Below are 20,835 nucleotides of genomic sequence, written 5' to 3' on the forward strand. Positions count from 1 at the left end.
TGCTAGGACTTCTAATACTATGTTGAACAAGAGTGGTGAGAGGGGGCATCCTTGTCTTGTTCCTGATCTCAACGGGAAGGCTGCAAGCTTTTTCCCATTGAGGATGATATTTGATGTGGGTCTTTCATAGATCTGATGAAGTTCAGGAATGTTCCCTCTATCCCTATACTTTGAAGCGTTTTAATCAGGAACGGATGCTGGATTTTGTCAAATGCTTTTTCTGCATCGATTGAGAGGACCATGGCGTTCTTCTCTCTTCTCATATTAATTTGTTCTATCACATTGATTAATTTGCGAATGTTGAACCATCCTTGTAGCCCAGGGATAAATCCCACCTGGTCATGGTGGATAATCTTTTTAATGTGCTGTTGGAGCCTGTTTGCTAGGATCTTGTTGAGAATCTTAGCATCCATATTCATCAGTGATATTGGTCTGAAATTCTCCTTTTTGTAGGGTCTTTGCCTGGTTTGGGGATCAGGGTAATGCTGACTTCATAGAAAGAGTCTGGAAGTTTTCCTTCTGCTTCAATTTTTTGAAACAGCTACAGGAGAATAGGTGTTATTTCTTTGAAAGTTTGGTAGAATTCCCCAGGGAATCCGTCAGGTCCTGGGCTCTTGTTTTTTGGGAGGTTTTTGATCACTGCTTCAATCTCGTTACTAGATATCGGTCTATTCAAGTTGTCAAATTCTTCCTGGTTCAATTTTGGGAGTTGATAGTTTTCCAGGAATGCATCCATTTCTTCTAGGTTGCTAAGCTTATTGGCATGTAACTGTTGATAATGACTTCTGATGATTGTTTCTACTTCCTTGGTGTTAGTTGTGATCTCTCCCTTTTCATTCATAATTTCATGAATTTGGGCTCTCTCTCTTTTCTTTTGCCTTAGTGTGGCCAATGGTTTATTGATCTTATTGATTCTTTCAAAGAACCAGCTTCTAGTTTCATTGATCCATTCTACCGTATCTCTGGTTTCTACCTCATTGATATCAGCTCTAATCTTGATTATTTCCCTTCTTATGTGTGGAGTTGGTTTGATTTGTGGTTTATTCTCCAGTTATTTAAGATGTAGAGACAGCTGCTGTGTTCTGGATTTTTCAATTTTTTTTGAAGGAGGCTTGGATGGCTATGTATTTCGCCCTTAGGACCGCCTTTGCTGTATCCCATAGGTTTTGGACCTAAGTGTCTTCATTCTCATTGGTTTCCATGAATTGTTTCAGTCTTCTTTGATCTCCTGGTTGATCCAAGCAGTCTTAAGCAAGGTGGTCTTTAGCTTCCAGGTGTTTGAGCTCCTTCCAAACTTTGCCTCCTGATTGAGCTCCAGTTTCAAAGCATTGTCATCTGAGAATATGCAGGGAATAATCTCAGTATTTTGATATTGGGTGAGTCCTAATTTGTGACCCAGTATGTGGTCTATTCTTAAGAAGGTTCCATGTGCACTTGAGAAGAATGAGTATTCTGTTGTTTTAGGGTGGAATGTTCTGTATATATCTATGAGGTCCATCTGGTCCAATGTGTCATTCAATGCTCTTGTTTTTTTATTGATTTTCTGCTTTGATGATCTGTCTGAGAGAGGCATGTTAAGATTTCCTACTATTAGTGTATTCATATCAATATGACTCTTTATCTTGATTAACAGTTTTCTTTTTTTTAAAAATAATTTATTTATTTTCAGAAAAACAGTATTCATTATTTTTTCACCACACCCAGTGCCCCATGCAATCCGTGCCCTCTATAATACCCACCACCTGGTACCCCAACCTCCCACCCCCCCACCACTTCAAACCCCTCAGATTGTTTTTCAGAGTCCATAGTCTCTCGTGATTCACCTCCCCTTCCAATTTACCCCAACTTCCTTCTCCTCTCTAACACCCCTTGTCCTCCATGATATTTATTATGCTCCATAAATAAGTGAAACCATATGATAATTGACTCTCTCTGCTTGACTTATTTCACTCAGCATAATCTCTTCCAGTCCCGTCCACGTTGCTACAAAAGTTGGATATTCATCCTTTCTGATGGAGGCATAATACTCCATAGTGTATATGGACCACATCTTCCTTATCCATTCATCCATTGAAGGGCATCTTGGTTCTTTCCATAGTTTGGCGATTGTGGCCATTGCTGCTATAAACATTGGGGTACAGATGGCCCTTCTTTTCACGACATCTGTATCTTTGGGGTAAATACCCAGGAGTGCAATTGCAGGGTCATAAGGAAGTTCTATTTTTAATTTATTGAGGAATCTCCACACCGTTCTCCAAAGAGGCTGCACCAACTTGCATCCCCACCAACAGTGTAAAAGGGTTCCCAGTTTTCTTATGTAATTGGCTGCTCCCATATTGGGGGCATAGATATTTACAATTGTTAGATCATCTTGGTGGATAGTCTCTTTAAGAATGATGTAGTGTCCTTCTGTGTCTCTGACTACAGTATTTGGTTTAAAATCTAATTTATCTGATATGAGAATAGCTACCCCAGCCTTCTTTTGAAGCCCATTGGCATGAAAGATGCTTCTCCCCTCCCTTCACTTTCAGTCTGGGTGTATCTTTAGGTTCAAAATGGATCTCTTGTAGACAACATATGGATGGGTCCTGTCATTTTATCCAATCTGCAACCCCGTGCCATTTTATGGGTGCATTTAGGCCATTCACATTGAGATGATTATTGATTGATACATTTTTATTGACATCGTGTTACCTTTGAAGTCTTTCTTTCTGTAGATTGTCTCTATATTTCTGTTCAATGCTATTCTTAGGATTTTTCCTCTTTTATAGAACCCCCCTTAATAATTCTGCAGTTTCGGCTTGGTGGTTGCATAGTCTTTTAAGCCTTGCCGGTCTTGGGAACTCTTTATCTCTCCATCCATTTTGAATGTCAGTCTTGCTTGATAAAGTATTCTTGGCTGCATATTCTTCTCATTTAGTGCCCTGAATATATCTTGTCAGCCCTTTCTGGCTTGCCAGATCTCTGTGGACAGGTCTGACGATATTCTGATGGGTTTTCCACTGTAAGTAAGGAGCGTCTTTGTCCTAGCGTCTTTCAAGAGATTATACCTACAATATGATTCTTCAATTTGACTATCAGGTGTCGTGATTTTTTTGGGGATGTATAATCTTGAGTGGAGACCGTTCAGCCTCTAGCACATGAGCGCTGGTTCCATTCGCGAGATTGGGAAAATTTTCATGAAGAACTTGTTTCACTATATCTTCTAGACTTCTTTCTTTCTCCTCCCCTTCAGGGATTCCAATAATTCTGACGTTGGAACGTTTCATGGCATCATTTATTTCCCTGATTCTGTTTTCGCGGTTTCTAAGCTGTTTGTTCCAGGCTTCCTCTTGATCCTTCTCTCTGTTTTTCCTCCAGATCACTAATTCTATCTTCTGTCTCAGTTACCCTAGCTTTGAGAGAATTTAGATTAGATTGGCACTCATTTAGAATATTGTGAACCTCCTTCCTGGTAGCTTTAAGCTCTGCCCTAAAATTGTGAACATCATCTCTCGTCGCTTTCAGCTTGGCCCTAATCAATTCTCTTTGGTCATCCATGGCTTTCTCCAACCTAGCTATTGCCTGGATAATTGTTAGCCTGAATTCTCTTTCCGACATACTGTCTATGTTGACAGCCATTAGCTCTGTTGCAGAAGGTCCATCCTCTTTATTTTTCTTAGGTTGGGCATTCCTCCTCCTAGTCATTTTGGTGAGAGATGACTGAACAGATGTAGCTGGATATATCAACCGTGGTGCAGTCAAGGTGCACCCTGGAACACTTCTGAGCAATCAGGATTCCCCACCCAAGTGAGAGTAAAAAGAAAAGAAAAAGAAAAAAGAGAGAGAGAGAGAGAGAGAGATAGGAAAGAAAGGGAAGATGAAAGAGAAGGTTCAGCCCAAATGGGCCCCAAGGTAAGATTTATGAAGTAGACAAAAACAGACAAACAAAAAGACTGATAAAAGTATATGACAAGAGAAAAAATATATATATGCAAATAAAGGAAGAACCTCGTCAAAAAGTACCCCAAGTGTAAGATTTATATGCTATCAGGACAAACACAAAAACAGAGAAACACTGGTGGAAGAAAAAGATGGGAGAGTGGTTATAAATTCTCAGTGTGGGTGAGGAAGGTTGTTTTGATTCTTCCTGGATATATCTTTATATCTTTGTTAAAGGACTCAACTTTCCTAAGATAAAGGGGGATTAAAATTTGGTTTACCTATAGGGGTAGTATTGATTGGGGAAAGGGGATTACTTTGAAGTTTAACTCTATATGAATATTAGAAAATAAAAATAAAAAGGAATAAACTAGACTAAACTAAACTAAAATTTAAAAAAGGAATTCAAAAAATAGAAATGCAAAAGAAAAACATAGGTGTATGTATCAAAAATTTCAGGTTAGAAGCTTATTATGGAATTTGATGTACTGGACAGCTCGCTGTGATGGTAAATAGGTTAAAAAAATTATGTATATATTAAAAAAATGAACCAGAATAGTGGGAACGAGTAAAAAATAAAAGTTTTCCTATGAAGTAATGGTTGTTCTCTTGTAGTTTTTTTTTTTTTTTCCTTTCTCCGTTTGTTTTCTGGGGGAGGGGCCTGCCATGTGGGTTTTCAGTCAATGATGTTCTCTGAGTTAAGTCTTCCCACCCCCTCAAGGGGTTGGGCTCTGAGGAAACTGGTTTTTTTCAGGCTTTTGTTCTCTGGCGGTTTTTATGTTTGTTCACTTTTTTTTTTTTTTCTCTCACCTTGACCGCTTTTGATGGTTTTTGTAGTTTTAGAGGAAAACAAACTGCACCCCTGACCTCCCTCTCAGAGAGAAGCCTCAGTCTGGCTGCAGAGTCCAAATAAGTTCCCCCTTGGCCGCTGGCAGAGCAGGTTCCAAGTCGTGATCCCTGGGGACGCAGGATCTTTTGCCTGTACCCAAAGCCATGGCAGTGGTGGCTGTCTGGGCAGCTCCAGACCGCCAGAGAGGTTCCAAGCAGCAATTGCACACTGAGATTTTCCCGCAGGCCCAGGCTGGGAGCACCTGGTCTTTCTGCGTCTAAGAGTGCCCGGCTGGCGCACACCAATTTCGGGGAAGGCTGTGAGTGGAGCAAGGGTCTCAGGCTCTGAGAACGGGGTGCAGGTCTGAAAGCACCGGGCTGGGCCTTCTAGTACCTCTCTGGGGGGAGAGTTTGGTGCACGGTTCTGAAACAATGGCGCGTGTCAAAGGGCGCTGGCTGGGCCTTTGTACCTCTCCCAGGGGAGTATCTCAGGCTCTATAGCAGGGCTCTCACGTTCTGCCGTCATGCGTGGCTCCCATCCCCTCACAGGAGCCGGACCCCACGCATTCTCGGGCGTGCTGGTGGCTTAGGGACCAAGATCTGGTTTCTCTGCTGCACTCTCTCTGGCTCAGCAACAGGGGAAGCTGTCCTGGGGCCAGATACTTAAGCCCCTGTCCCTAGCTGCCCCGATTCCCACAATTCCCCCCCACCCCCACCGTGATCCTTTCCTCTTTTGGAGTGCTTTCAACCAGTCTCCAAGTTAATGCTGGTCCCCAGATGCAAGGCACTCTCGCTCATATTGGGGCTATTACTTTCCAACCGGTCACCTCTGGTGGCTCCCTCCCCCTTTTGTTTATCTTCTGATATCAGCCCGCCGTTCCCACTCCGCTTTACCTGCCCACTGGCGTCTTTTGCCCCTGTAGAGATCCAGACGTGTATAATTCTGATCTCAGGCTGATTTCATGGGTGATCAGAGTTCTTTGGTAGGTAATCAGCTCACTTTGGGGTACAGGTTGAAAAGGCGCCTCCACCTACTTCCTCGCCATCTTGTCCCCTGATTCTATTCCCATTCATTTTTATAAAATGAAAGGATTTCACCACCTTAACTCAATGTTTTTGCAGACTGAGAAACACTTGGGTCATTTGAAGTGCATGTTTGTATGTGATTTTTTTCCCCTTGCAACACTCTTGAACTGGGAAGGAAAACTGTTGATGTGCTATTTTAAACTCACCTCCTGCCCTCTCCCATTATTTAGGTAACATGAGCAGTTTTCATTGGTTTAAGATTTTGACAAAAAAATGCATGGGCATATTTTATCCAAATTAAAAGCATGCTCTACTGGTGTCAAGGAGAGCCAGATTTAGATGCAACCCTATCACTTTAAAAAATTTGTTATGAAAATAACATTCTTTGCTTATTTGGTGGCAATTTACTTTCTGGTTTTACTATTTAAATATCCTTCCCTGGACAAATCTTTTTATCTATCACTGAATATCCACTCTAGTGCATTGAAGTTGGAGTAATTCTTTTTTAAGTAAAGTCAATTAAAGATGATGTACTTGGAAGCTTGGAATTCAACCAAATTTTCACTTGAGCATTCCATGTTCTCCCTTCTCTGAGACATAACATCTTATTATTGTCTCCATTTTGGGGGGTCTTTTTATCAGAGCCTTATTTTGGGAGGAAAAATTATCTTTAAAAAAGGAATAATACTTTAAACACAAAGAGTTATGGGGCATCTGGCTCTTGATTTATTTAGCTCAGGTCATGATCTCAGAGTTGTGAGACAGAGCCCTGCATTGGGCTTCCCATTGAGTGTGTAGCCTACTTAAGATTCTCTCTCTCTTTCTCCCTCTGTCCCTCCTCCCCCCATTCTTGTTCTCTCTCTCTCTCAAAAACAAGCAAACAAACAAAAACCGCAAAGACTTAGAAAAATAAACATTAAAAGAAAGAAATAGATGTCTATTAGTTGGAAATCATTTATTGCCTCTATAAAATTTAAATAAAAACCCTATAAAAGATCACATTACAATGATGTAGTTTTAAGGTGGTAATATATTTCAGAGGTAGTATCAGTAAAATGGGATGCAGAATCACTTAAAGGAATTACTTAACAAGTTAACATAAAATAAAATTTCAATGCAGAGCAATATATACTCAGTATAAACTTTAACGGAACAATCATAATTATAGTTTCATGAAAATATTATTTTATTCTCTTTCCCTTTTAAGAAATATGACATTAATAATGGTTTGTTTGGGGCAATAGTATGCTGACCATAGTCTCACAAATTAGTAGGATCCTCCCTATATTACACAAAAGAATAGCCCGATATGATGAGTATACTAGTGTTGTCTTCCAAAAATAACACCAACTTCAAAGATAAACATTTACTCATCTTTTAGACACTATAGCACTGATAGCTCCTTAAAGGGCTAATATGTCAGAATTTGTCATTTTTTAGGACCTCAATGAAAATCTAATATATATTTTTTTAAATAGGCAATACTCTTGCTATAGCATCACTACAATGTGGAGAAAGGACAGGCCTTAAAATATTAAGATTTTCTTCTAAAAATGATCATAAACTATCGGGTTAAAATGAGGAAACTATTCCTTGGAAATGGGCTGAATGTCCCCTCCTCCCCCCAAATATAAAGCAACAAAGTCTAATTTAGAGCCTACAATTCTTCTAAATACATCACTTCTGTTTTTCCTACAAATTTAAAGATGACTGGCTATGAAAGTGCCTTAAAATAGATACTGTTGTCTTTGGGGCCTCTTTGACATTTCTTGAAGTTCTGGTAGTATACACAGCACATGATGTGATTGGTTTGTAGCTTTTTCATCTCCAACAATAACATTTTTATCATGATTACATTGGTAAGCATAGAAGTTCTAATGTTGATATATGACCTTACAACAAAGCATCCCCAGTTCCCATAGAAAGAACAATTTTCTTTCTTTTTTAAGATTTTATTTATTTGACAGAGAGAGAAAGAGAGGGAGGATGAGCAGAGGGTAGGGGCAGTGGCAGAAGCAGACTTCCTGCTCAGCAGGGAGCCTGATGCTGGGCTCTATCCCAGGACCCTGAGATCATGACCTGAGCCAAAGGTAGCTGCTTAACAGACTGAACCATCCAGGTGCCCTCCAAGAAGTCCAATTTTCTTTTCTTTTTTTTTCTCAGTGTTCCAAAATTCATTAAGAACAATGTTCTTTTAATATTTTCCTTGCGTATGCTAAGTTTCCTATTTTCCAGGGTAACTATAGTTCTCATTTTCTTGTGACTAATGTTAGCTTGGCTGGAATGAGGAAGGTATCTTCAGGTTATTTTTTAAAACCCATTTTAAAGTAAGTGTTCTTAGATAAACATTTGTTACTTAGAAACTGCTTGGCTATCCTAAGCTGAAAGCAAACATCAAAGTGTAGTTAAAAGGAAAAAAAAAATTTCACCTTGGTATCTGTCATTATGAGAGATGCTTCAGATAGTATGGTCTGTTTTAATGTGTCAAAACCCTAAAGAATGAAACATTAGTTGTTTTTCTCCCCCTAGTCATGAAGATGTCACAAAAGCAGTCAAACTGATATTTTTCTGCTTTAAGATGTCTCAAAAAATTCCAACCTATTATGTGTTAAAAAATATGTTTTCTTCATAATAAACTTTTAATACTTGATTTTGGCAACTTTTAAAAAATCTGCAGTACTTAATTTAATTCTATTAATTATGATTTTTTTTTCTGGATGCAGCTATTTCTTTTGGTCCCTGGTACAGAACAACTACATTTCATTTTTTAAATGTTTTAATTTTGAGGATAAAATAAATAACTATGGTGCTGAAACACAAAACAAAAGGATTCCTAAGTGTACTGTTTCTATTTTAATGGAACTTTAAACAGGAACAAAGAAATCATCAATGTGTCCTCTCAAAATTGTAGATGATAATTTTTTTTAGGAATCACACCTAACAATCTTTAAGTTTATTAAAATTTCTACTTAAATAACTTTTATTAGTATCTCTGAGAAAGTGAAAAGACATAATTCGTTTTGAAGTTTATGCCTTGCTAAGGAGTAGAAATCAACTGTCCCTATAGCAGAGCCTCGATGAATATTTTTTGATTTGGTGTCTAATTGCTGAGGTGTAACCGATACAATCTGTAAAGCCGAAAGATGTAGGAAAGAATTATCTATCCTTACTTGGTGACAAGAGGGTGTGGTACATAAACAATGTATCTTGGAACACTGAAAAAATAAAATAAAATTGGGGAAAAAAAAGAACCAAATAAGAGCTTAAATTGGAGCAGAAGAAATTACAGTTTAAAGATAAACTCAGTGAATAGGATGGAGCTCCTAGGAGAGACTTGAAATCCTGGAATTTGTTCATTCTATCCTATGAGATGGTTTCTACACTTACTGTGTATAGTAGGGACTCTCTATCTCATGGAGGAATTGACTGATAAATTTATTCCTAATGCCTGAAGTTCTTTTACTCAGAACTCTTTTTCTGAATGGAATTTTACTTCACAGCAAGGAGTACTAAACATTATTTGAAAAAACTGTATGGCTTTCATCTAAAAGGGATCATACCTAACCACTGAAATATTTCTGTTAACAAAAGAACCATAGCAGTAGCATGGCAATAGTCATAAACAATAGCTGACAAAATAAAGGATTACCAACGGACATTTCAAGGTCAAAGATAAACATGACTGCCTTTTTGCATTCATAAATAGGTATCTGAATTCCAAGATCAAAATTGATTTTGCTTGCAAATTACAAAAATATGTGACATAGAAACTTGATGGCCAAAAGAGCCATCTAGTTGGAGCATCTGGGTGGCTCAGTCAGTTAAGCATCTGACTACTGATTTCAGCTCAGGTCATGATCTCAGGGTTGTAAGATTGAGACCTTTATAGCACTCTGGGATGGGCATAGAACCTGCTTAAGATTCTCTCTCCCCCTCTCCCTCTGCCCTTCCCCCACCTCTCTCTTTCCCTCTCTTAAAAAAATGAAAGCCATCTAGATACTTGATTAATCTTTTAGGAATAGATAGTAATTTAACAATGCAACACAACTCCACACAGCCAACTCACAAAAACATGATGCTGTGTGCTCAGGGAGAAACTAAGAAACTGGCATTTTCCCTTCTTTGGGTCTTGGTAATACCAGCTGGTACCCCAGAAGGAACAGTGTGCAAAGAATTGTCTACAGTGTATGGCCATCTGGTACCTACTAATAGAACAACTGGGTGGCATGCCCATTTTAGGAGTGCACTCACAGAAAAGTGTCCAGGAAATTCAGAGGACTGTGATTTACAACCACAGTAGTGTATAACTCTTTTTGGATATTATCCTTGGTGGATGGCTCTGTACAGGCCTCAGATGAGAATGGGGCAAAATTTGTGACAAAACTCAGTGGCTAGATTAAAAAAGAAGACTCTACCTTGACTTCCTGTTTCATAAAATGTAAGAATTGAAAAAGTATTATGAAGATAGTGATAAAAGTGTAATATTTGTGCAAAATTCCATCTAACTTAGTTATACAGATTTACTAGTAGAATGTGAATCTTACCAATATTTGTCATTTGCAACAATGAAGAATCCCCATTAAGACTAATCTTTTACAACATTTTGTTTCTATACACTTAATAATTTATTTGATTTCATGTTGGTTAATTACTTTTCCATAGTGATTTCCCCCTACCACCCAAATATTTGGGTTAGAAAATGGAAGAATACCAATAATTTACAATTATAAACCAGTGATCCTTAAATTTTCATTCATCAGCTGAAGTCAAATTCTCATAGGAAATCGAAAATATATCCTAGGACTCATTCAGGTAAACTCATTTTTAAGGTTTTGTTTTCAAATTTCAGTCCACTTTCCTGAGTAAAGGTGTATGTAGCTGATAGGAAAAGGAGAGAGAATAAAGATGTAATGGCTATAAAACAAAGCTAACCAAGCTTTAGTAACTTGATAAGTAATGCTGAAATAACTTTATTTTTATGTTTTGGGTCAAAACTATTACTAAAACTAAGATTCTTCTAAAAACCAAACAAAAATCTCTCAGAAATTAGACATTACACATTTCAGATAAACTGTCAAAAATTAAATACAAATGTTCCCCAGAGTTTTATCAGTTTGGAAAAATTTCTCAAATGATGCTTTTAAATTTCACATACATTTTTACATTGTAGCCATTATATCTTGTCCATTCTTCACAGAGTGTGTCAGTTCCAACAATATGTTTTTCCAACTGAGGAATTTTGAGGCAAGAGAATGCAGTTATCTGGAAATGCACAACTGTTAGGCAGTCAAAAGTCTGTATGTATCATGTACCCCCTGTCAAATCACAAGCTGTCTGAGGCATTTTTCTCTGATAAAGAAGACACACTGAATGAGGTATCATCAGGCTCTGGTGAGGCATGATTGAAATCCATCTCTTCTAATTCAGGAGGTAAATCTGATAGCAGTGCCTGAGCCAGAAAAATCAATTTTTTAGAATTAGTATGTGGACAGGTTTTTTTTATTTTTTCAATTTTACATTAATAAATGTTCTCTCTTGTCAATTTACATTCATGGACTTAAAGAATGAAACATTTCTCTTCAGGACCTTATACAGTATCTTACATAAAAGAAAACCTCTTCATATACTATTAAGGAAGTAATAAAATACTAGATCTTGAGAGTGTGGATTATGTAGAGTGAAACCCTGGGTAAAAGGCAAACTATGAGGGAAATGCGCAACTATTCTGGACAAAGTGCTTTGAAGTATTTGAGAAAAGTGATTTTCATACTAGTTTTTAAGTCTTCACTGATCACTGCTAAAGGGTTTTACAATTATATTCCTTATTAAAATACTCCTGCCCACTTATACTGTCCTTTATAGAAAAACACGTATCACAAGACTAGTATGTACTTCACTAGGAGAAAGAACTTATTAGGGAAAATCTCAGTTATTCCACTTTAGACTAAACATTAACAACTTGAAAATTCCAAGTAACTTTTTTTCTTTTCTAAGGCTATGCCCATATCTATCAATGGTCAAGCACCCACCAGGGCACAGTTGGACAGTAAATCTAGCTGTGAAATTATATTTCTAGGGGGCTGCTCATTTCTTTGTTGGAGTAAATACGATAAGCCAAGAGTCATGGACTAAGCTTTGCCATAGAAAAATCGTTTCATCTGGAATTGTATAACATGTATCCATACAAAGGAAATAAATGTTTAATACATTTTTATATGGCTGACAGTCCTGATGCCCATTTGACCATAAAAAATACTGTGAACTAAATGACTGATTTGATGCTTCCAATATTAATAATGTATCATATCCGGGTACTTTAAGACAGAATTACTTGTAGTGTGGACTTTTGGTGCAGTGGTAAATAAGGACCAAAGGAACATGGACAAATGCAAGCTTGTCATTACTGAATTAAGGAACAGAAAGGGCATACTGGAGAATTTATGAAATCCACTGTTTAAATAAGACAGTATTTTATTCTCTTTATTAAAATAAATGTCATTTATACATTTGTCTTATAGCAGAGAGACAAGATTAGAAACTTTCTCCTTTTTGTTAATCTGCATAAGGAAAGACTAACTCCTATATGACGGGAAAGTTATTTGTTTTATACTCTTAAATAGCACATGAACCTCTTGCTGAAATTTGGAGAATTCACAAAGCAGTCATCTACTGGTTCTACATGCTTTCTAAGGTGCTAGGTTGCAGTAATAGAACACACAGACATTTTCTTCTAGAATAGTTGTTTATCACTAACCCAGTCAAGGAGAAACAAAGCCTTTGCTGACATTAGTTGATCATAGTTTAAGAGAAATACATCACTGGATTTAGTTCACTTTGTAACTGTGAAGAAGCCATATGAAAAAAGGCAAAGTCCTCCACTCACATTCATTGAACATGTGCTTAGAGTATTAGAAAGTCAGGTAAATGAAAATACTTGATGACATGCTAAATTCTCATGGGGATACCCTCAAGTCAAAAGAGGATTATTATTTTTTTTTCTAACTTAATTTTATGTAGCTGACTGACTATATATAAGCAGTGTGGGGCACTGTTAATGCATGAGGTCCACTTCAAAATTCTTTTAATATCTTACTGGATTGCAACATTGACACACTGAACAAATCTATGGATTATGACAATTGCTAGAGATGCCTTTTACATATATATTAAGTAAACACATAACTTTTTTTTTAACTATAGATTCTTCATCAATCTATCTTTACAGACTCATCTGGTGCCATTATTCCCAAAAGATTAAAGCTATTCCCAAATATATCATCTGTCTTTATAATACTTATGCAAAGCCCTGGGGTATCAATGCCAAGTTCCATAAGATTAATCATTCTTATCCTCCTTACAAAGTGGGGAAATTTAAGTTCAAGAAAAGCAGTTGATGTGGCTGGGATCACACAGTGAATTATCAGGAGAAGAAAGACACTAATGATAATACAGTGGTGGCAAAATTATTTTTATTTAAAAATGGCTATTAATTAAAAGAAACCCTTTGGGTAATCTAAATTTCAATCAGACAGTGTCATATATTTTTTTAAAGCCTGGACTGCTTTATTGGAGAAAAATACGCTGTGAACCACTCATCTCAGTTTACCCAAAGCAAAATTAATTGAAAGAAATTAAGAGTTTTTAAAATAAGAAACCAATGACAAAATGGTTTTCCATTATTAAATAGAATAAAAATTGCTTTCTTCTATAAATAAAACTTCTAAGTATTTCATAATGTGAAGATCAGTAACTTAAAAGATCACCTTAATAACTTTTGTAAACTACTATTGGTGTCTTCTATACTTAGACATGTGTTATACCTGATCTCAACTATAAAAATTAGTATTTTCTCTTTGGATGATGGGTATATAGGCTATGAATTTCAGTGCAATTTTTGTATAATTTTCTCTTTTTTATGGCCAATGTTTTGCCATATCTTAGTTCATCAGTATTCTATCAGAGGAAAAGTATAAGAGGAGAAAAGTAAAATATACAATAGTTATTTTTCTTATTTGTTAGTGGTCTTGGGGAAAGAACCAAGTCATTAGAAGTAGAAACAAAATGCAGTCTGTGTGCTGTTCCTAGATATCAAGACCCATAGATAGATGTTGCTAGTTATCTGCCAATGTAACTCTGAATTCAAAACCATGCTCTAACTTTTAGGACCAGGCCCACACTCCAAGTTATTTCTGAAGGTGAACCTAATTTTTTTACAGTTATTGAAAATTTACAGTACCCTTGGGACCATGTTTAAATCTGCCACCTTATTCATTCAAAATCCATAGTTTACATTCCTAAAAAACAAACACACTTTCAATATGCCATCGAATATGGAAAATGAATAACTCATGTAATACAGCAACATGCTTAAATAAAGCTGGCAAAGCTAACTGAAGACTACTGTCTTGGAATGTCTGTGTGTGCGAAGCACAGGGAAAGTAAACTTATAAAACTGGGCACATACTGTACATGCTGGTTTGAGTCTCATGAGTAAATTATTTTCTTTTAAAAAAGAATTGTGGGATGCTAATACTCTTCTTTTTCCCTGGAGATATCTGGGATGAGCTACAAATAAGCAGTCTTGCTTGGATATAAGGGATGAATTTTTGTACAGTATGCATGAGATTTCTTTCCTGAATAAAAACCTACAAGACTACTTCCAAATTAATGGTTACTTGTGTGACCTACTATTCACTGAATGTCTCAAGAATAGTATACCACTCAGGCAAATTTGGTATCATTTAGTATTGAGTGTAACATTAGAAAAATTCTATAATTTTAAAGTAAGCTTAATATATTTTTATATACATTTCACATAAAAAATGAGACAACATGTGTAATTTGGGAGGAATTTGTAAATATAATTCCATAGTGACAAATAAAAGACATCTTTGGGGTAAAGGAACCAAGCATTCTAGTTAAATTGGGAAAAGTAAATGATGCACTGTGATCACAAAGAATTTTACAAAGTAATTTCATATTTCTTAGTGATAAGCAGCATATTTTGAAATAGAAGGTATTTAAACATTTGTGAAATCTATTGAGGTCTGGAAGGTAACTGAAATACAGAAGAGAGGCAAATGCCTCACCTTTTTTTTTTTTGGAGTTCCAATAAAATTTTATTTATAAAAACACACATCAAGTTGGATTTGGCCCTGAACTCTGCACCAGAATATTTTATTCATGAAAGATTTCAAAATGTGTGTTTCTCCAGTTAGGGTAGCCCAGACTCTACAAACATGGAGAATTTCTTTAAAATTCATTTTTAAAATTATTTTTTCCTTTTTAACTCTAGCCTGAAATTAACAAAGTATTAATCAATTATTTTGATTTTCTATTAAGGCAGCACACAAATATCTGAATATCTACTCTTAAAAATACTGTGCTAAAAAAGTTATAAAGTAACAAATCCTTTCTTGAGGCAGGCAGGAAAGAAGTATAAAAATGAAAAAAATATTAAGAACTCAAATGTGCCATGTCATTTTTCAACAGGATACATTACAGCTTACTATTCTCTTCTGGCACCTACCTGTTGTTGTTCCTTATCATCAGCTTTCATAGCTAGTATCAAGCTTCTAACAAATGTCTGAAGTTTAAAGTATTTTTGCTTTTGAATCTCTAGCTCATTTTCAATGAATCTGACTTCTTCATTCTGAAGGAGAGAAGATCAAACAATACAATTATCCTATGCAAACCTAGGACTATACATGTTTGATGCACAAAAAAATTCTAAAAAAGCAATCAAATTAGGAGGACAGTAAAGAAGATGTGGTCCATATAGACAATGGAGTATTACTCAGCCATCAGAAAGGATGAATACCCACCATTTGCATCCAGATGGATGGAACTGGAGGGGATTATGCTGAGTGAAGTAAGTCAAGCAGAGAAAGACAATTACTATACTGTTTCACTCATATGTAGGACATAAGGAATAGAGTGGAGGACCACAAGGAAAGGGAGGGAGAACTGAATAGGAAGGAATCAGAGAGGGAGACAAACCGTGAGAGACTCTGGACTCTGGGAAACAAACTGAAGGTTACAGAAGGGAGAGGGCTGGGTGGATGGGCTAGCCCAGTGATGGGTATTATGGAGGGCACATGTTGTGATGAGCACTGAGTGTTAAACACAACTACTGAATCGTTGAACACTACAAAAAACAGAGAAGAAGATAATATTTTGGCATAAGGAATATAAAGCACAGAAGAAAAATTTACTTTTTAATTTTAATTAATTAAATTTAATTAATTTATTAAATAATTAATTAAATTTTAATTTAATTTACTTCTAAATTTTAATTTTTCTTTTACTCAAAGACTACTCAAAGCAAATCACCAACAGAAAATAATTTGCAAGGTCAAAAATACAATCAAAGAAATTCCATTAAGGTAGAACTCAAGAAACAGTTCCCTTTTGGAAAGAGTCCTCCTATATTAAACCTAATTAGCATTTAGATTAGGATTAAGAATAGGCAAAGCCCAATTAAGCCCAATTATCAAGCAATAGCAGATGCAGTAATGCTGAATGTACCATTCACAAAGCCAAATACTGAGAAAAAAAAAGATTATTTTGCACCAAGGAGGGACTAAAATTACTACTGTCTTTGTCTTAAGTAGTTGTTGAGTTCCCTGCCTTTATGTAGGAGTCTGTTATTCAGAAAATATCTCCTAATGTGCCACTGTGTACCACTGAGACACAGTCTCCTTTCACTACTTTTGTTAGTTTGGTAGGAAAAAATAATATAACTAGGATTTGGGGAGATTTTAATGCCAGGTCTACTGATAGCTGTGTAAACTTGGGCAGGCCAAACTCTCTGTGATTCTGTTTACTCATCAGTAAAATGGATATAATACTAGTAATCTTTGGCAAGTCTAGGTTTGAGGGTTATATGGTCACAAAAGTGTTCTGAATAGATTTTATATTAAATCTACAGTAATCAAGAAGTTATAGTTTTGGCAAAGGGTGGACATATAGATCAACGGGACAGAAAAGAGTCCAGAAAAAATATATATACAGTTGATTTTCTTAAAACGTGCCGAGGTAATTCAATAGACAAAGAAAGGACAATCTTCCAAAAAACAGTGATTGAACAAATGTAAATTAATATTAAAAAAAAAGATTATCAACTCTTACGTCATATACACAATTTAACAAGAAATTTACAAAACCTAAAACCATAAACCTAGAGGAAAACGGGAGAAATTTTTTGTGTCTTTGGGTTAGGCTGTTTCTCAACAGGCACAAAAAGCATGAAACTTAAAAGAATTCATTAAAATTAAAACAAACAAAAACCCCTTTGCTCTTCAAAAGACACTTAAGAAAATAAAAATATGAGCTTCATATAGGGAGAAAATAATTGCAAATCACATATCTGATAAAATACTTGTATTCACAATACATAAAGAATGCTTATAATACAATTTTAGGATCACCAACAGAATAAAAACAGAGAAAATACTTACACACTTCATCAAAGAAGATATGTGAATGACCAATAAGCATGTGAAAAATGCTTAATATCATTTTTCATTAAGGAAATGCAAATTAAAACCCCAATGAAATATTACCACTAACATATTACAATATCTACAGTTAAAAATACTGACAATAGCTAGTTCTGGTGAGAATGTGGAGCAATTAGATGTCTTGCACATTGCTGGTGGGATTATAAAACAGTACATATGCTTTGGAAAATGTTTTGGCAGTTTCTTATAAAATCAAACATTATATAATCTTTCTTTCCTACCATCTGACTCAGCACTACTAAGTGTTTACCCAAGGGAAATGAAACATGTGTCCACAAAAAGATACATGAATATTCATAACAAATTTATTCATAATAGAAACTAAAAACAATACAAGGGTTCATCAGCAGATAAGTAAATTGTGGTCTTGGTTACAGAACTGTGTCCACTTATCAAAAGTCATCTAACTATACAAAGGGGTAAACTTTATTGTATGGAAATTATATATCGAGAACTTGATTTAAATTGTTAGCTGGTCCTCTTGCAGGAAAAAAAAAAACATAGAAATGTTAAAAATAAGCTATGAGTAAAAAAAAAATAAGCTATGAGTATTCTCTGTAGCTGGAGAACTGGTCTCAAAGAGCATAGCAGGACTTAACAAGGTATGTTCAAAGAGCTGCATAGAAGGTATTACAGTTAGTTAATTATATGCTAATTTTTATTGTTTCAATTGAGAAGATACAGTTACAATAATCATATTCAATCTGTGAACTGCATCAATTATTTTATCAGTTTAGAACTTATTTTACTTAATAAAACTCCTTCCTTTTCAGACCATTTAATATAAAATGCATCATTAGCAAATAATTATTTAAGCTAAATTCCTTATCCACAGGCACCCAACAATCTAAATATAAGTAAGCATTATAATAAAATTTCACATGTTTCTGCCATATTATGTTTGACTAATTCTAAACTTTTTTTTTTTTTTTTAGTATTCACTGTCAGAGCAGTAGTATTAGTAAAGTGCTGACTCAGAAGTCTTTTCAAATCAGGAACTGTAGTGTCTGCTTTGAATGCATAGTCTTAATGAGCTGCACTCACAGTCCATTAGAAAAAATTTTAAAAATATTAACTTACATTTGCAGAAATCACAAATCATCTTTCAGTATACAGATCTCTATTTTCTATGCAAATATTTCTTCTACTCAGTATTTATGCAACATTTGAAAAACAAACAGCTTTAAGATAATTTAATAGTGCAAGTATTTTCTTCTTGGAGCTTTTTTTTTTTTTTTAAAGATTTAAAAAATTTACTTGACCGAGAGAGAGATAAGTAGGCAGAGAGGCAGGCAGAGGGAGGGGCGGAAGCAGCCTCCCCGCTGAGCAGAGAGCCCAATGCGGGGCTCAATCCCAGGACCCTGAGACCATAACCTGAGCTGAAGGCAGAGGCTTAACCTACTGAGCCACCCAGGTGCCCCATGGAGTTTCTTTTTGTAAGCCTGTGAAACATTTCCTAGATTACGGGCAGAAATTTATGTATGTATGTATGTATGTGTATATATATTTAAATATTTTATTTATTGGAGTCAAGATGGCGGAGAAGTAGCAGGCTGAGACTACTTCAGCTAGCCGGAGATCAGCTAGATAGCTTACCTAAAGATTGCAAACACCTGAAAATCCATCGGCAGATCAAAGAGAAGAAGAATAGCAATTCTGGAAACAGAAAAACAACCACTTTCTGAAAGGTAGGACCGGCGGAGAAGTGAATCCAAAGCGACGGGAAGATAGACCCCGGGGGGAGGGGCCGGCTCCCGGCAAGCGGCGGAGAAACGGCGCACAAAATCAGGACTTTTAAAAGTCTGTTCCGCTGAGGGACATCACTCCAGAGGCTACCTGGGGCGAAGCCCACGCGGGGTCAGGGTGGCCTCAGGTCCCGCAGGGTCACAGAAGGATCGGGGGTGTCTGAGTGTCGCAGAGCTTGAGGGTATTGGAACGGGAAAGCCGGCTACAGAGACAGAACCGACAGTAAGCTCCCAGCTCGGTGTTACCTTGAACCGGTCGCAGGCTCGGTGAGCTCGGAGCGCGGCCAGAGGTCAGTCAGACGGGAGTAACTGAGCACTGTTCCCTGAGAGCGCACTGAGGAGTGGGGCCCTGGGCTCTTGGCTCCTCCGGGCCGGAGACCAGGAGACCGCCATTTGTATTCCCGTCCTCCGGAACTCTACGGAAAGCGCTCAGGGAACAAAAGCTCCTGAAAGCAAACCCGAGCGGATTACTCACCCTGGCCCCTGGTAAGGGCGGTGCAATTCCGCCTGGGGCAAAGACACTTGAGAATCACTACAACAGACCCCTCCCCCAGAAGATCAACAAGAAATCCAGCCAGGACCAAGTTCACCTACCAAGGAGTGCAGTTTCAATACCAAGGAGAGCAGCAGAATTCCAGAGGAGGAGAAAGCAAAGCACGGAACTCATGGCTTTTTCCCTGTGATTTTTTTTAGTCTTGCAGTTAATTTAATTTTTTTCTTTTTCATTTTTTGTTTTTTTTTCTCGCCTTCTGGTAAAATTTTTTTCAACTTTTACCTTTTTCTTTTCTAACGTTTTTTTTTAACTAGTTTATCTAATATATATATTTTTCTTTTTTTTCTTATTTGTTTTCTTTTTTTTAAATTCTTTTCTTTTTTTTTCTTTTTTCGTTTTTTTTCTTCTTCCTTTTTGAACCTCTTTTTATCCCCTTTCTCCCCGCTCACGATTTGGGATCTCTTCTAACTTGGTTAAAGCATATTTTCCTGGGGTTTTTGCTACCCTTTTAGTATTTTACTTGCTCCTTCATATACTCTTATCTGGACAAAATGACAAGACGGAAAATTCAACACAAAAAAAAGAACAAGAGGCAGTACTGAAGGCCAGGGACCTAATCAATACAGACATTGGTAATATGTCAGATCTAGAGTTCAGAATGACAATTCTCAAGGTTCTAGCCGGGCTCGAAAAAGGCATGGAAGATATTAGAGAAACCCTCTCGAGAGATATAAAAGCCCTTTCTGGATAAATAAAAGAACTAAAATCTAACCAAGTTGAAATCAAAAAAGCTATTAATGAGGTGCAATAAAAAATGGAGGCTCTCACTGCTAGGATAAATGAGGCAGAAGAAAGAATTAGTGATATAGAAGACCAAATGACAGAGAATAAAGAAGCTGAGCAAAAGAGGGACAAACAGCTAATGGACCACGAGGGGAGAATTCGAGATATAAGTGACACCATAAGACGAAACAACATTAGAATAATTGGGATTCCAGAAGAAGAAGAAAGAGAGAGGGGAGCAGAAGGTATACTGGAGAGAATTATTGAGGAGAATTTCCCCAATAAGGCAAACGGAACGAGCATCAAAATTCAGGAGGTTCAGAGAATGCCCCTCAAAATCAATAAGAATAGGCCCGCACCCCATCACCTAATCGTAAAATTCACAAGTCTTAGTGACAAAGAGAAAATCCTGAAAGCAGCCCGGGAAAAGAAGTCTGTAACATACAATGGTAAAAATATTAGATTGGCAGCTGACTTATCCACAGAGACCTGGCAGGCCAGAAAGAGCTGGCATGAT

General features: G+C 36.7%; 1 protein-coding gene across 1 annotated transcript in view; it reads right to left on the reverse strand.

Annotated features, from left to right (window-relative positions):
* Positions 1-10,376: 10,376 nt before the first annotated feature.
* The window catches only part of HDX (highly divergent homeobox), a 236,935-nt gene continuing 226,476 nt past the window's right edge, over positions 10,377-20,835 (reverse strand). The window contains exons 9-10 of the mRNA XM_032330919.1: positions 15,305-15,427; positions 10,377-11,224 (exon numbers count right to left, since the gene is read on the reverse strand). Coding sequence (XP_032186810.1) covers positions 11,099-11,224; positions 15,305-15,427 — 249 coding nt within the window. The 3' untranslated portion in view covers positions 10,377-11,098. The remainder of the gene's footprint in view (positions 11,225-15,304; positions 15,428-20,835) is intronic.

Source organism: Mustela erminea, chromosome X, assembly GCF_009829155.1.
Source record: "Mustela erminea isolate mMusErm1 chromosome X, mMusErm1.Pri, whole genome shotgun sequence".
In the NCBI taxonomy this organism is placed as follows: Eukaryota; Metazoa; Chordata; class Mammalia; order Carnivora; family Mustelidae; genus Mustela; species Mustela erminea.